At 40.4% G+C, this 15,395-nt stretch overlaps 1 protein-coding gene across 4 annotated transcripts in view; it reads right to left on the reverse strand.

The window, feature by feature from the left end:
* Positions 1–15,395, reverse strand: part of ZNF521 (zinc finger protein 521) — an 876,085-nt gene that overhangs the window by 117,541 nt on the left and 743,149 nt on the right. For all 4 annotated transcript variants that reach the window (XM_029591157.1, XM_029591156.1, XM_029591155.1 and 1 more), the window contains one exon: positions 8,025–8,140. In XM_029591157.1, the coding sequence (XP_029447017.1) occupies positions 8,025–8,140 (116 nt within the window). The remainder of the gene's footprint in view (positions 1–8,024; positions 8,141–15,395) is intronic.

The following is a 15,395-nucleotide window of genomic DNA, read 5'->3' on the forward strand; positions in this document are numbered from 1 at the left end:
TTTAAAATCCGGCATACCTTTGTTCGCGCCGGTTGCATGAACAAAAGTACGCGCGCGCATATTTTTAAAAAATCTGCCCAGTGTGTCTTCAACAAGTTCAACTTTTCCACAGGTTTCCACAGTAAAAACAGGCAAACAATAGCAAAACCAAAATAACTTTAGCAAAACAACAGATTCCTCATCACAGGGAATTCATTCCTGACAAAAATCCAGCACAGCTCATCAGATCAGTTACTCAGTCAGTTCTTTGCGTGTGAGTTAAATGAGACTTGCATAAGGCAGGATGTTTTCCTTGGTGATGTCTCCACGATTCCTCCCAGGGGCTCTTCTAAAAAGAAGCTAGGCCTTAAACCAAAAAAATTGAGTTTTAGATTTACTCCCTCCATAGAAAAAGATGTTGCCTCCACTGGTTTCTGCACCAGGGAACAAAATCACACGGCCAAAAAGGCAGAACAAAAACTGGAAGTAAAGAACCAGGTGTGCCCTTTGTCCCACTAGATGTTACATCTGACACGATCAAGGCTTAAAGATACAAAACTCATAATCACACTCTACTATTGAAACAAAAATAGCCTTTGTTTCTTATTAGTAAAAGTTAAGCATAGACCATTTGAGAACAGTGTCACAATTGCACAGGCCCCTTTTTCTGTAGAGAGGATATACCTTTACAATGTACAACATAGTTTGTGTTTCTTTACAAGTGTACAATGGGTTGGCTCTGCAATTTTTTTTTTTTATATTCTGCTTTTGGCACTTTGAAGTGTACATCAAAGCATATTACATTCAGGAACTATAGGTATTTCCCTATACCCAGAAGGCTTACGATCTAATTTTGTAGATAAGGCAACAGAGAGTAAAGTGACTTGCCCAGGGGGATTTGAATACTGGTTTCCTTGGGTTGTTGCCCACTGCTCTAACCACTAGGCTACTCTTCCACAATGACCTTTGCCTTTCCTAGAATCATTTTCATCATGCGAATTCAAAGCCACAAATTGATGAGTAGGGTTTAACACAAGAAACTCATTTCTGATATCCTGTGATTCAGATTCCTTAACTCAAATGCTACTGCAGACCGATCCTGGTCAGGGAGGTTGGTTCATAAAGGGTGTCATGAGAAAAGGTAGACTGTAGATGCAGACCATTGTAGAGTGGTAAATAAGGTGCAGCACAAATGGTTTCAAACAGCTTCGGATCTTCATCAGCTGATGGAAGTATGGAAGAGTGATATTTGCAAGAACAGAATAGCCATGGAGTTGCACGGAGGGTTCCAGTTATGATAAGCACTATTATGTTCAACTAAGGAATGGCAGTTTTACAGGGTAGGTAAGGTGAACTTAAATATACCAGATGTAGCTTGCAGAATGTCGGTTGCATAATCAACCTAAAGTACGGGAATCCTTGCAAGAAGAATTTCTCAAGCAACAAGTTGAGGAAGCCACTCTTGGTGAGACAACACTGAACTTAGTATTGACAAATAAGATTAAAGTAGGAGACATCCTGGAGTCTAATGATCACTGTACTGTGGGATCAGAGTAAAGTGAACTGAACCCAAACTATACTAGAACAAGGGCTCTAGACCAGTTTGCTGAAGAAAAGGACATCTACCCAAGCAGATACACCCTAACTGTACTAAAATCAGCTGTAACTGCAGACATGTTTACAGATAGACCAATTTAACTTTAAACAATCAGTACATTATTATTTAACACCCAGTAGCTGGTCCTGCCTGGTTTATTTCAGCAACTCTCTTCAGGGGTTGCCACAGCTGCCAACACACACAAGGGGTAAATCACACCACTGTTTGGGCCATAGACAAGAGTCTCCCCCCATAAAAAGAATCCACCTCTGGGATAGAGAGCTCAGGATCTGGGAGGAGTGCTAGCCAGAGAAGCCCCAAAGATATACATTAGTTTGTGTGCTCTGGGACTTAAAACACCCCGTTAAGATTCATATATATACTGGTAACAAGAAACAGCAGTAAAAAATGTATACAAAAGGATAAATAGTAAAGGTGAAAAACACAAACTAAAGAAAAAAAGGTACGGTTCCAAAAAAACTTTTTTACCATAGGATTTCCAAAAGCAATATGCGAAAATCCACAAATTCAATTTATGTGAACTTAGAAAGTAAAAGTAAAAGTAAAAATAGGGGGGAAAAAGCCAGATCATAACTTACTACTAGGGTAACAAGCAATCTTGCAGGTCAATCACACACAGTGCCAACAGGCCTCAAGTGACTGTAATCAATTCTAGCAAAAAAACCCTAAACCCTTAAACATGTTGAGAAACTGTGAAAAAAACAATGTTCTATGTTTATCCAGAACAGGTGATGTAAAAAAAAATATATAGGTAAAACATGAAAAAAGTACAATGTTATGTCAGAGATGATACTACATCACACATAAATAGTTCATCTATATGTTCAAAACATACTTAGAGGTTGCCTCTTGCAGCTCATTCATACAGCAAATAAAAGAATCATCCAATATCAAAAGAATACTTAACATGTGCCTTGTAGCAGCTCAACATAATATAGACAATTCAATATACCCCAACTAAAGATCTTCATTTCACCATCAAAGATAGCTTCCTCAGGGGAATTACAGAGTGACCAATGGCAGTTGAAAAGGCACATGTTTGGAGAAGTTGCTTTTCCTCTCAATGGCTCTGGTTTTGAATTTCAAAATAATTTCTGATAAGACACTTCAAGGATTTATAGTCCAAACATGTGCCTCGCTAGCAATATCTCAGCCAGCTCCAGAGGATCCAATCCTGTCAGGCACAGACTGTGCTCCAGTCTTGATCCCCCTCAAGACTCCACTGCAGTCTGACACTGATTCCACACCAGTTAGGCGCTGACTGTTCCAGTCTTGGACCTGTTCCAGTCAGGCAGTTCGCTGCAGGTGGACTCTGATCCAGGAAGTCAGACCCTGACTCCATTCTAGATTCTACTCCAGGTCTTGCAGCCCTGCAGTCACCATTCCAGGACTCTGACTCTGTTAAGGATTCTGATCCCAACCTTGGTTCAGATGCCCAACCTCCTTCAGCTAGGATCCAGGGGGAGGGGGTGCTTCTAACGGTGTTTGGAATCTGCCCTTTTTCTGTGTGTGTGTGTGTGTGGGGGGGGGGGGGGGGGTAATATAAAGATATTGGTTGCAGTACTGCCCTCCTGCCTGCAGGGGCCCTCAGTGGGCCAAAGTCTGTACTGCACTGGCCTACGCCTCAGTGACTCAATGACTCAGCACTGCCACCCCCATAAGAGCCCTTCTTATGTGCTGCTCTCTGCTTTATTTTGGAGTCTCCATTATTCCTTGCTGTGGCCATTCTAGTACCTTGCCTTAGCCCTTGTCTAATTTCCATTTATTGCTTTTGTTCCTTGTGGCCTTACCATTCTGTGTGTTGCCCTGTCTTGTACTGTGTTACCCTGCATGTAGTCCTATTATTAAGGCCTTTTTGTTTGTCTCTGTTTTGTTAACATAACTGTCCCGTGTTACTCTCCCTGTTTCCTGTTTTTTTGTGGACAACTTTCAGTATCCCACAGCTAGCTCTGCCTCAGTGAGTGTCCTTTTGTAACCTGTAAGCACCTTCCACCTAAGTCCTGTTGGCCACCGGAATCTGAAGGCTCAACCTGCGGGGAAGATGGCCAGTGCAGGCAGAAGACCTAGTCCTGCTCAGTCCAAACCTGAAGAAGCCAGTTGTTCCTGGTTCTAGCCTAATCCTGCCCTGGGGTTACCCTTAACTGACACCTGTGCCCTGACAATACCTATATCTATATCTACAGATATAATCTATCTATATCTATATCTATTTATCTGTCTATATCTATCAATCTATCTATCTATATAGATAGATAATAGGTTTAGATATATGACTAAAGATATATATGTATATAGAGAGAGAGATAAGGAAAAAGGAGAAAAAAAAGAATACTAAGTTTTAAAGTGGAGGGTGGGTTTAGTTAAGATAAGGATCAGAAGAACACCTCAACCATCAACTACCCCATGGTTAACTACTTGTAACTATCTTTAGCTATTTATTTACCTGTCCTTTCTCCTCCCTCTTCGCCCAGTTATAGCCACCCTTGTTACATGTAACTGCTTTTCCGCACCATAGTTCTAGTTTAAGTTTTTTATTATGCACTCCTGTTTTATGTGAACCAGCATGATGTGACTGCTGTCTCGAATGCCGGTATATAAAAAACCTAAATAAATAAATAAAAATAAAAAGAAGAAAGGAAATATCTTAAACAAGTACTTCAATACCAGGCGAGGGTGATTGAGAAGAGGCAATGGACAAGGACATAAGGCACTGTGGGATGAATATATAACTATTTTCTGATAAGGAAGTATTGAAAGCAATGGCACAAGTGAAAGCAGACAAGGCTTTATGGATAGGGTACATCTAGAAATCTCAAGGATTTACTTGTCACTTGAAACAGAGGTGGCTTCAAGAACATAGAGAAGAACAGATGTAGTAGTGCTCCACAAGGATAGGAACAAAGAGGAAACAGAAAATTACAGAGCAGTTAGTTTAACATCGGAGGTGGGGAAAGTAATGGAAAAACTACTACAGGATAGAAGGTAATTGTTGAAGTTAATGGATTAAAAAAGCCTAGGAAATTGGTTTCACAAGATAGATCTTGCCAAACTTGATGGAATTCTTTGATGAAGGGTCCAGAGCTGTAGATGAGGTGAGGTACCGTAGATGTGGCCCATATGGATTTCAGTAAAGGTTTCCTACTCAGCAGCGTAGCAAGAACTGATTTTTTTGGGGGATACAAGGTTAACATGGGTAGGCTGTAGGCATATAGGTCTGAGACCTACTAGTTGAATTCTTATTGATAAATAATGCCATATACTGCACCCTACAGTGGCTTTCTAAGTCGTTTGCAACAGCCATTATGCATCATGTGTGAAACTTTAAAACATTTTACCTCAATTATTTCAAGCACTCACCAGAATTAAAAATTCCTTATTAATCTGTATTAAATTTATTTTATAACAGCTATTAATCATATTTACTAAGCGAATAGCCACTGCAATTAATTGCATCAGTGACATGGGATCTTCTTAGTGTTTGGGTACTTGCCAGGTTCTTGTGGCCTGGTTTGGCCTCTGTTGGAAACAGGATGCTGGGCTTGATGGACCCTTGGTCTGACCCAGCATGGCAATTTCTTATGTTCTTATGTTCTTGTTTGTTGCAATTTATAAATGTAAATGTATATCATGTAAAAAGCAAAGAAAACAAACAGATCCAATCAATCAAGTAATAAAACAAAAATTAATGTATTTTTTTTATTTTTTCATGAATTATCTTTGCAGAAAGCTGGACATCATCATAACTACAATAAAATAGCATTAATCATCAGAACAGGTACAGAGCAGAGCTATGACAATTCACATTACAAGCAACATGAAAACAATATTAAAATTCTGGTGATACCACAGCAAAAAATATCCCTCCACTGCTATTTTGTGAAGTAACACAAACTCCTGCAAAGAAAGAGACATCTCGAACCTTGCCATACCATATAGTCCCAGCACTGACTCTCAGGACTCAAATAATAGCAACCTTATGAAAAAGCAGCAATGCAAATACTACCCCAGGCCCTAGAACATTAATGCATCGCCTACTGGAGTAACAGAACAAACTAGACTGCTACAGAGAAACTACACGCTAGCAGAAATACTGCACTTCAGTCATGCACGGGCAAAACAGAGACTGACTACAAATTAGAAACAGAACCATGCAGACAAAACCAAAAAAGAAAGCCTGAGAAACTATTCTGAACAGTGGAATACTGAAGAAAGAGCAAAATACAAAAATATAAGAAAATCTCAAAATAATTTTTTTTTTTACCTGTGTTGTCTGATCTTTGCATTTTTCTAATCAGTTGGTCTAGGTCTTTTTTTTCCCCCACTTTTCCCTTGTAGATCATTTCCTATTTCTTTTTCAGGGTCTCTCGTCTCCTACTGTCTTCTTTCCTCCCTCCCTCACACATACACAGAGGCTCATGCTTTCTTCCACAGACTCTATCACACACACACAAGCTCTCACTCTCATTTGCTCCCCCCCCCACAAGCTCACATTCTCTACACACAAGCTCTCACTCTAACATGCTCTACCGTACACACATACACACAAGCTCTCACTCTCTCACACCACCCCCAAAGCTCCCATTCTTATACACTCACAGACTCATACCCCGGCTTCTATCCTCATTCCCCACACACACACACACACACACACACATCTATGCTCCCATTCTCACCCATCCACCCACACACGGACTCCCATTCTCACCCACACATTCACATTCAAGCTCCCATTCTAATCCAAATACATACACAGGCTCCCATTCTCACCCACCATACACATTCAAGCTCCCATTCTAATCCACACACACCCAGGCTTCCATTCTCACCCACCCTCACACATCCAAGCTCCCATTCTTACCCACACACATGCAGGGCCTTTCCATTAGGCACAAATTCCTACCTCTGCCACCACGAGGATGGGATCCCTCTATGGCCTTGCTTTTTCTGAGGCCTTCCTCTTCACTGTCATGGGGATGGGATCCCATTGAAGAAAGTTACTTGGTGGGCCTGAGCCCAAAGTGGGTGGGCCATGACTACACCACTGCCCCTACTGTTTCACACAGAAGACTAATGAGTTAACCATTTTGGGAGTTGGAAAAAAATATAAAATGTGTGAGTCTTCGGATAAGTATCAGGACTCATATGCGAGCCTATAGGTTTCATTCTGGTAAAGGAAAACTGACCATCAGGAAAGCACAGGGATGAGTGCCAGGACTAATAATCAATGTCTTTATAAGTGAAATGAAGCAGGCAACAATGGGCAAAATGTATGAATTAAGTACCGGTAGTTCTTTTCTGTCAACATCATCAGTGTTTCTATGTAATGGTTTTTTTGTTTTTTTTTACTTTCCACATAATCATATGTAGGACAACATCAGAAATGTACTTGATTTGGTAAAAAGACAAAGGATTCTGTGTTGAGAAAATATAAATTCTTTTAACTGTTATTCGTTGGTCAGCCACAAAGTTCGATTTTACATTGGTTCCACATCACAATTTCCCAGTACTTACCGATGGTCCTTAGAGTTCTCCAAATCAGTAGAAAGATTTTGATAAATGTCTTTGCACAAGGAAAAAAACCTTGTTTTATAAATACTTTATAACTTTTTACTTTAATTTTTCAAATTACTATTTAAAATACGGTACTATTATTTCCCTTTTTCCAGCTCTTAAGATGCACATCAGCTCCTGAACTACAGTATTTATATACAAGAGACTATGAGTGAGTTACACTAGGAAGAGTCAGATGTGATTTTCAGATTCTGTCCAACATCAAACACTTTCCAGTTTGTATATGGCTCTAATTAACTATCAACCAACTTGCACATTTCTAAAATAGGGCCCACTAGCTAAAATCGAACTGGATGAACGGCACAAGAATTGCCAGGCATATCACTGCTGTTGTTAATTAGTTTTGTTGCACTTCATCATTTCCAACTAATTTCAAAAAAGGCGACGCTAGAACTAGAATATTTCTTTACATACATTTTTCAAAGGGCTTCCTTTTTTGGCCTGGCAGCTTTCTCCTGCTTTTTCTAGACTTCCAGCTCAACTATAACCAGCTCCCTTTTCAGGCTGCAGTGCCATGAGTCTTCATTCACAGCTATCCAAGGATTTTTCCACCTATTTTATATTCCTTCCAAACCCACCAGTCACAGTCATTATAATGATGATCCTTGGACAGGGGCTACACTTGTGATTTCTCTGGAATGCAGTGACTTGAACCCTGATTTTGGACATCAAGTGTGATAGCCAAGACTAATGAGTGTTCACTTCCCCGTGTTCAGTGAATGGACACCACCCAATTATTTTTCATGCTCAAATTTCATGCTCAAACCCAGTGAAATAAGGAAGGAAAATCTGCTAGAAGATACAATGCCAAAGCAGCAATAGACACAGAGTGAAATCTTTCTGATGGATACAGTACCTGCAGCTCTGTTTGGAAGAAGAACTTCTGTGGACACTGCGTGCAGTCATAAATCTTGTCTTCTTGTCCATGGGCCGAAAATATATGCTGCTGCAATTTGTTTGCTTGAACAAACACTGAAATGTCAAAACAGTGACCACATGGTTAGTTTATTCAGTATGATAAAGACCCTCTGTAAAAGCAAATTTCGTACAATCCAAAATGAAGCTTAGTTGCTAATACAATAATAGCTTAAGATTGCCTTAAGGTTTCATGAAGTTATGAAGCACAATATATATATTAAATTGTGTAAATACAAGTATGTGCCCTGCGAGGGCTACAGTTTACAGTTTTAGAGTAAAAATCGATAGTGACCATTATTCCCTATGAATAATCTGAAAATGATTTAATCATTTCAATATTCCATAAAAATGAATTCAAATACCATTTCTAAATAACCAAAGATCTAGGCAGCCTAAAAAGAGTCCTGCTTATTGTATTTGCCTCAAGTGAAAAGTTAGCAAAACATTTCCTTATAACAGTGTGTTAATGCTCAAAAATTGTATCCCCCAGCTACAGTGGGGCACTGCTGGCTATACTGTAAATTTGAAATAGAACTGCAGGTAAATTCTCTTTGGATACTGTCAGATAAACTCTACCTATGCACAGAATGCAAGGGTTTCAATAATATAAACATGTTCAATTTTAATGACTACAAAACAAGGCCTTAAGACTATGTAACAGTTTACCTGGGAGACATATTATTAATAATTAAATTGTATATGCCAGAGGCAGTGTTTGGGTTGGCAGCTCTGACTTCTGTTAGATGCCTGGTGCACTGTGACCTAAAAAAAGTTTGCAACTACAATATTAATCTGTATAGGCAGGCAAATGATTGATTAAAGATGCTGGCATTTGATTTTGTCTCCATACCTATCATTAAAATCATTCTAATTGCAATGTAGTTGGAAAATATTTAGAATATTGTTTTGTGGGTCATACATTGTAATTATTTCTCTCATCATCTTAGAAAAGTTGCATTATGGAAAGAAATTAAGCAGTTTCACTTATATTTTTAGTATGGGGGACACTTGTGGGGGGGAGGGAGAATAGGAAAAGTTAAAATTCTTCTAATCTGTATAAATCAGTGCAATAAATAATGACTGTGTTTAAGAAATACTGGGTAGATGTTTAATGAGTCCCATCTCCTATACTCAGCAGCAACATTATATACGAAATATCTAGCAGTGGAATTGTTCCCCCTGCTCCTGGACACTCACGGCAAAGGAACACTGGAATAACAATTATGAAAATAGTCAGTAATTTTCTTTATATGGAACAATTAACTTGTCTACCTTTCTGTGACATTAGTCTTATTTTAGGCACAAGAAAAAAAAAAGAAATTACTTAGCTCATATAATCACACCATGATTCAAAACCACATACATAGCCACTGATAAGAATTAAGACTGCTACATATAATGACAAAAGCCCATTGATAAAGTTTCAGGATGTTAAGTAAATGTTGAAAGCAGATATAAACTGTTTAAAAACTAACTGCAGAAAGATAAACTAGTTATCAGAAACAGATGAAAATTAATTAAGATTTTGTTTATTTAAAACTGAATACTGTGGCTTAACAATGATTTGACCCCATCCCACCATATCAATTTTATTAACATCTCCTTCAATTTTCCCTTCCTGTCATCTATTTCTATTTTTTCTTTATAAATCCGAACCAAAATTCTTTAATTTTTTTCTAATTGTGATGTTAGTGCAGCAGCATTGGAAGCCAGGCTCCCACTATCACAGTACCACATAAAAAATATATCACATTTTTTTTTGAAAGGTAAAAGCTTGAAAAAAGATACGGTTTCCAAAATCTAGGATTCTTATGGCAATTATTATAATAGTATATGTTAAAATATCTGAAGTTGTTCTTTAAAGAAAATGTTTTTATTGCGTTTTCTTAAATTTTTGGTTCAAGCTGGGCCAGGCTAGTGGCTCAGAAGCAAGTGTCATGAGCTGCAGGGCCTCTGTTCATTCACAATGTCAGGTCTTCTGCCCCCTGAGCTGATTGCGGATGCAGTGAAACATAGCGTCTGGATTTAGGTCTCATGATTGTGGGGTTGCAGGAGCAGCCTTGGCACATAGCTGCTGGCCAAGGGCTGCCACTGCAATGACTAGATTAGACATTTATTTATATACTTTTTTTTTTTTTGTTGACATGTTGAAGAATAGGGGAAAACCTCCAAAGTTGAAAAGGAAGTTCATGGCACCAGTATCCCAATTGAGCTAGAAGCCGATGAGAACAGAAGGAACTAGTTGGATTTAAAAAAAAAAATCAATTCATGCCATTAACAACAGGAATACTTTAGAGAGGGAAATATTAGGAGAAAAAAAAAGAGAGAATGCATTGTGTCCTTTTATAATATTCCTGTGATTTTTATTTTTTATCAAATGCTAAATAGAAGGCAGAGAGGAGTACAAAAATGTCAGTTTTCAAAATTAGTATTCTAAAGATCAGGCAATATCTTGACGGGCTTTCATTGACTTTCTTCTTTCAATAGTTTGGCAATCATAGAGAAGTCTAGTTCTGTTACTGCTTGTTGTAAAACAAGATTAAACATTTATGGCACTAAGTAACCAATGAAGATTGAGAATATAATTTTGTAAAACAATCTGCTTAAAAGTCTCGCTGATCTGATACAAGAGCGTGTTTAATTAAAAGGCATCACTTTCATCTCTTTTTTTCCCAATACAAGGAATGACTGTTTTGAATAATGCCCAGTATCTGAATACTCTAATATAAAGGCAAGACTGAAGGTCCTCCTGTCAGATTACAAAACATGCAAAAATAAAACTCTCTTTCACTTTAGGGTCTTGCAAGTTAAACTCCATTATGCTTCCAACATCTTGTGGGTTTTGATTAGCTTTCATCATGCTTGTGATCTAAAGGTTGTTTGCTATTCACGGAATCTTGCTACAAGTGTTAAAGCAACAAAAGCCAAATATCTAGGGTCTTCATGATGGAATTTTGCCAACCTCTGTAGTAATATGGCTGCTGTGTTAGTCCACAAATAGAAAATATGAAGGGAAATAAAGTCAGTACACTTGTTACATATGATACCTTTAATCCATTTTTTGGCTCAATAGATTTCTCCTCTTCCTTTGTGTTTCCAGCTCAAATGAAACCTGTCCAAACAAGGATTATGTTGCCAGCTGCTGAGAGTCTTTCCCCATTTTTATTCTCAGGCCTTCTTGCCTTTATAATCCAACCACTACAGCAACACTCCTCAGTTGGGGGCCATGCACCATTTTGAACCTGCTAGGTAGTCTTACCAATAGAAGATGCTGTCCTGCAATGGCTGAGATTTCTCCCATCCTATTGGACCAATTAGCTTTTGAGAATTTTACTTCATTCTTCTATTTAGTACAAAGTGAGCTGGTCTGGTTTGTCCTTTTTGCTTGAATAGACTTGATGAAGGAAGAATAACTTTAAAAAATCAGTTAAAAGCTTAATTTAAAAAAAGTATCACCTGCAATTTATTTGCTGACTTTTATTCCTGCCAAAAGGAAGAAATGTAATAAAGAAAACAATGTTTAAAGAGCAATATAGTAGAGTCCAAACGTCAAGGGTTCAGCTTAAAGATGGATTTCAGTGTCGATTAGTATAAAAAACCTGAACAGAAACTGTCGTAAAAGCTGATATGTAAAAAAGACTCAACAAAATGGCCCTGTTCCTATCCTCCCATTGGGAGCTATTTAAATCTCACAGTGTCCACCATTGCTGGTACTGCACGATCCTGTGTGGCCGGTTAGTGGTGTCATCCAGAGTGTCGGCCACAGTTTGTCTCGAGCCTCACATTCCAGCTGGAACAGGGCTCCAATGACTGGGAACAGGGCACCGGATCAAATACGGATTTACCCTCGGGATGGTCAACAGGAGGCGGAATCTGGCGGGCGAGGCTAGACAGGAATACCCGGAGCCAGGAATTGGAGAAACCAGGACAACAGGGCACAGGAACTGGAGTACTGGAACATTGGGAACATGGAACACCAGAACAAGGAACATCAGGAACTTCAGGACATGGAACAGGCGACAAAGGAGCTCCGACAAGAAACAAGACCAGGAACATCAGATGAAGTAGACCAGAAGCATCAAATGAAGAGCCATCTAGACAGGAGAAGATCACGGAGGACCTTGACTGGAGAGAGACCAAAGGCAACTGTGAAACCTGATTCAAAGGCCCTGAGGGAGTGAAAGCTGAGCGCTTTTATAAGGCTGGGCTAGGCATGGAGTGATGACCATCCATTGTGGCTGCGGGGCTTTTCCCACCGCTTGCCCTTTAAATACTACACTGAGGCATGCACACATAGGTGAAGGGACAGGCAGGAGCAGGCAACGATGTTGGCGGCATGCCTGCCGCATGGAGAAGCCACAGCAGCGGCACCAGGGCCACATGAAGAGGCGTCCCGGTGACGGCTTCCATGCTATGAAGAAGCAGAGACAGCGATAGCAACGGGGCCTTGGAGAGGAGGAAAGAAGAGTGGCTTCCCCTGCCGTGAAGCTAAGGCATGGGGGTATGCAGGGATGGCAGGCATGGGGGTATGTAGGGATGGCAGGCATGGGGGTATGTAGGGATGGCAGGTACATGGAGTGACAAGGACCACTTAATGCACTGATGTTGGCCTGATTCAGATGAATGGTTTGGATGAGGGTTTAGTGGCAGGATGTAATAAGATACCTGGTGCAGGGGGTTGCATGTGTGTGTGTGTGGGGGGGTTGGTTTGGTTGGCGGGTGCCCGAGGCCTGGCAGCAGTCCTATTTATATTGAGGGTAATCATATGGAAACTTAAGGCTTGCCCCATTTGTTCAGAACTCTCTACCTTGGAAAAGGAGCTGGCTGACGTTAAAGCTGAATTAGCTTCAATAAAGAAAATCTCAGCCACTTTACATTATTCAGGAATTAATTTCCCATTACCACAGAATGTCCAAAAGTAAAGGAAAAAGAGATTTACTATGGGCTCAGGTAGGATAAGACCTGTGACCCACAGACACCCTTTATTGACAGCTGTGCAGCCCACAACTCTACCCCCCCCCCCCCACACACACACACACTCACACAGGGCATTAAGGAACTCAAAAAGCAGTATTACAGTGGGCTCTGGTAGAATTAGACCTGTGATCCAGAGACACACACTGTATCAAGTGCAACAAATACAAAATGCCTTCTCTGTATTAAATACTGAAGAAGTTCTTGAGAAAAAGATTGAAGTGTTATCTGAAAAGAGAGAAGAAACCCAATGCATACAGAAATTCCAGATCAGAAATCAAAGAAAAAGGCTCACTGTGATGAATGACTCTGTCACCAGAGGCACTAATCTTTTCCCTTGCACAAATGCAAAGGGAAAAATGGATAACAAAACTCAACTAAAGAGGTCACAAAAGGAGTCCAGGAACAGCAGTAACCTGAACGAACAAAGCTGGAAAGCTATGAGCACAAATGCTCGTAGTTTGGGCAATAAAATCCCAGATCTGCAAGCCCTAATGGTGGAGGCGGACTTGGACGTTGTTGCTGTCACAGAAACATGGTTTATGGAATCTCATGACTGGGATACGGCAATACCAGGCTATAACTTGTTAAGGAAGGAGAGAGAGGTTAGGAAAGGGGGAGGAGTGGCTCTTTATGTCAGAAACAATATCCAAGCATCTGAGCTGCAAGGAAGATGGGGCAATGAAGAAGCACTATGGGCCGACCTAAAAAAAGATGGTGCATCCATTTTTAATGGAGTGGTTTACAGGCCTCCAAACCAAAAGGAAGAGCTGGACAGAGATCTGGTTGAAGACATCCAAAAGATAGGAAAGAAGGGAGAAGTGGTGATCATTGGAGACTTTAATATGCCAGATGTAGACTGGAGAATCCCATCTGCAGAATCTAATAATAGTAGAGAAATAGTGGATGCCCTGCAAGTAGCTTTGTTCAAACAAATGGTAATGGAACCCACAAGAGAAGGAGCTATACTCGACTTAATGCTCACTAATGGAGATAATGTCTCTGATGTCCAGATGGGTGCCCCCCTCAGCACTAGTGATCATCAAATGGTATAGTTTAATATCACAAAAAGGATAAGGAAAAGAAGCGCAAAGACCCAAGTTTTGCAGTTCAAAAACACAGACTTTGATGAAATGGGGAAGTACCTGGAGGAAGAACTAAAAGGCTGGGAGAACGAGAGAGATGTGGATCAACAGTGGACCAATCTAAAAGGAGCAATTACCAAGGCAACTAATCTATATGTTAGAAAAGTAAAGAAAAACAATAGAAAAATGAAACCTATCTGGTTATCAAAGGAGGTTGCTGACAAAATAAAGGCTAAAAGAACAGCGTTCAAGAAATATAAAAGATCCCAAAGGGAGGAGCACAAAGAAGAATATCTGGTAGAACTGAGGGAGATGAAGAAATTAATCAAGACGGCAAAAAGTCAAGCGGAAGAGAGGATTGCCAAGGAAGTAAAGAGAGGTGACAAAACATTTTTCAGATACATCAGTGAAAAGAGAAAAGTTCAAAGTGGTATAGTGAAATTGAAAGGTGGAAAGGATCAATGTGTGGAGAGAGATGAAGAAATGGCAGAAATATTAAATAAATACTTCAGTTCTGTGTTCACTGAAGAGGACCCTGGAAAAGGACCGTCACTAGTTAACAAGACACTGGAGGGGAGTGGAGTAGATGTAACTCCATTTACAGTAGAAAATGTATGGGAAGAGCTGGAGAAACTGAAAGTGGACAAAGCCATGGGGCCTGATGAAGTTCATCCCAGGATACTGAGGGAGCTCAGAGATGTGCTGGTGGGTCCGCTGTGTGACCTGTTCAATAGATCCCTAGAAACGGGAGTGGTGCCGAGTGATTGGAGAAGAGCGGTGGTGGTCCCAATTCACAAGAGTGGGAACAGAGAAGAGGCTGGTAACTACAGACTAGGGATGTGCAGAGCAAAATTTTATGTTCATATTTTTTATGTCCGAAAGGGGGTCCCACTTGCGGCCAATATGGACATAAAAAAAATCCAATGAGTTGGGTATATGTACATATGTGCAAAAAAAAAAATTTAAACCCCCTCACCCTCCTTAATCCCCCCCCCAGACTTACCACAACTCCCTGGTGATCGAGCGAGGAGTGAGGACGTCATTTCTGCAATCCTTGGCGAGAAGCATGTGACGTCGGTGGCACGTAGAGTGACGCGGCGTCACGTGATTCCCGGCTCGTTCGCGCCGGACGGCTCGTTCGGCCCAAAAAGAACTTTTGGCCAGCTTGGGGGGGCCTCCTGACCCCCCCAAGCTGGCCAAAAGTTCTTTTTGGGCCGAACGAGCCGTCCGGCGCGAACGAGCCAGGAATC

Source organism: Rhinatrema bivittatum, chromosome 2, assembly GCF_901001135.1.
Source record: "Rhinatrema bivittatum chromosome 2, aRhiBiv1.1, whole genome shotgun sequence".
Taxonomy (NCBI): Eukaryota; Metazoa; Chordata; class Amphibia; order Gymnophiona; family Rhinatrematidae; genus Rhinatrema; species Rhinatrema bivittatum.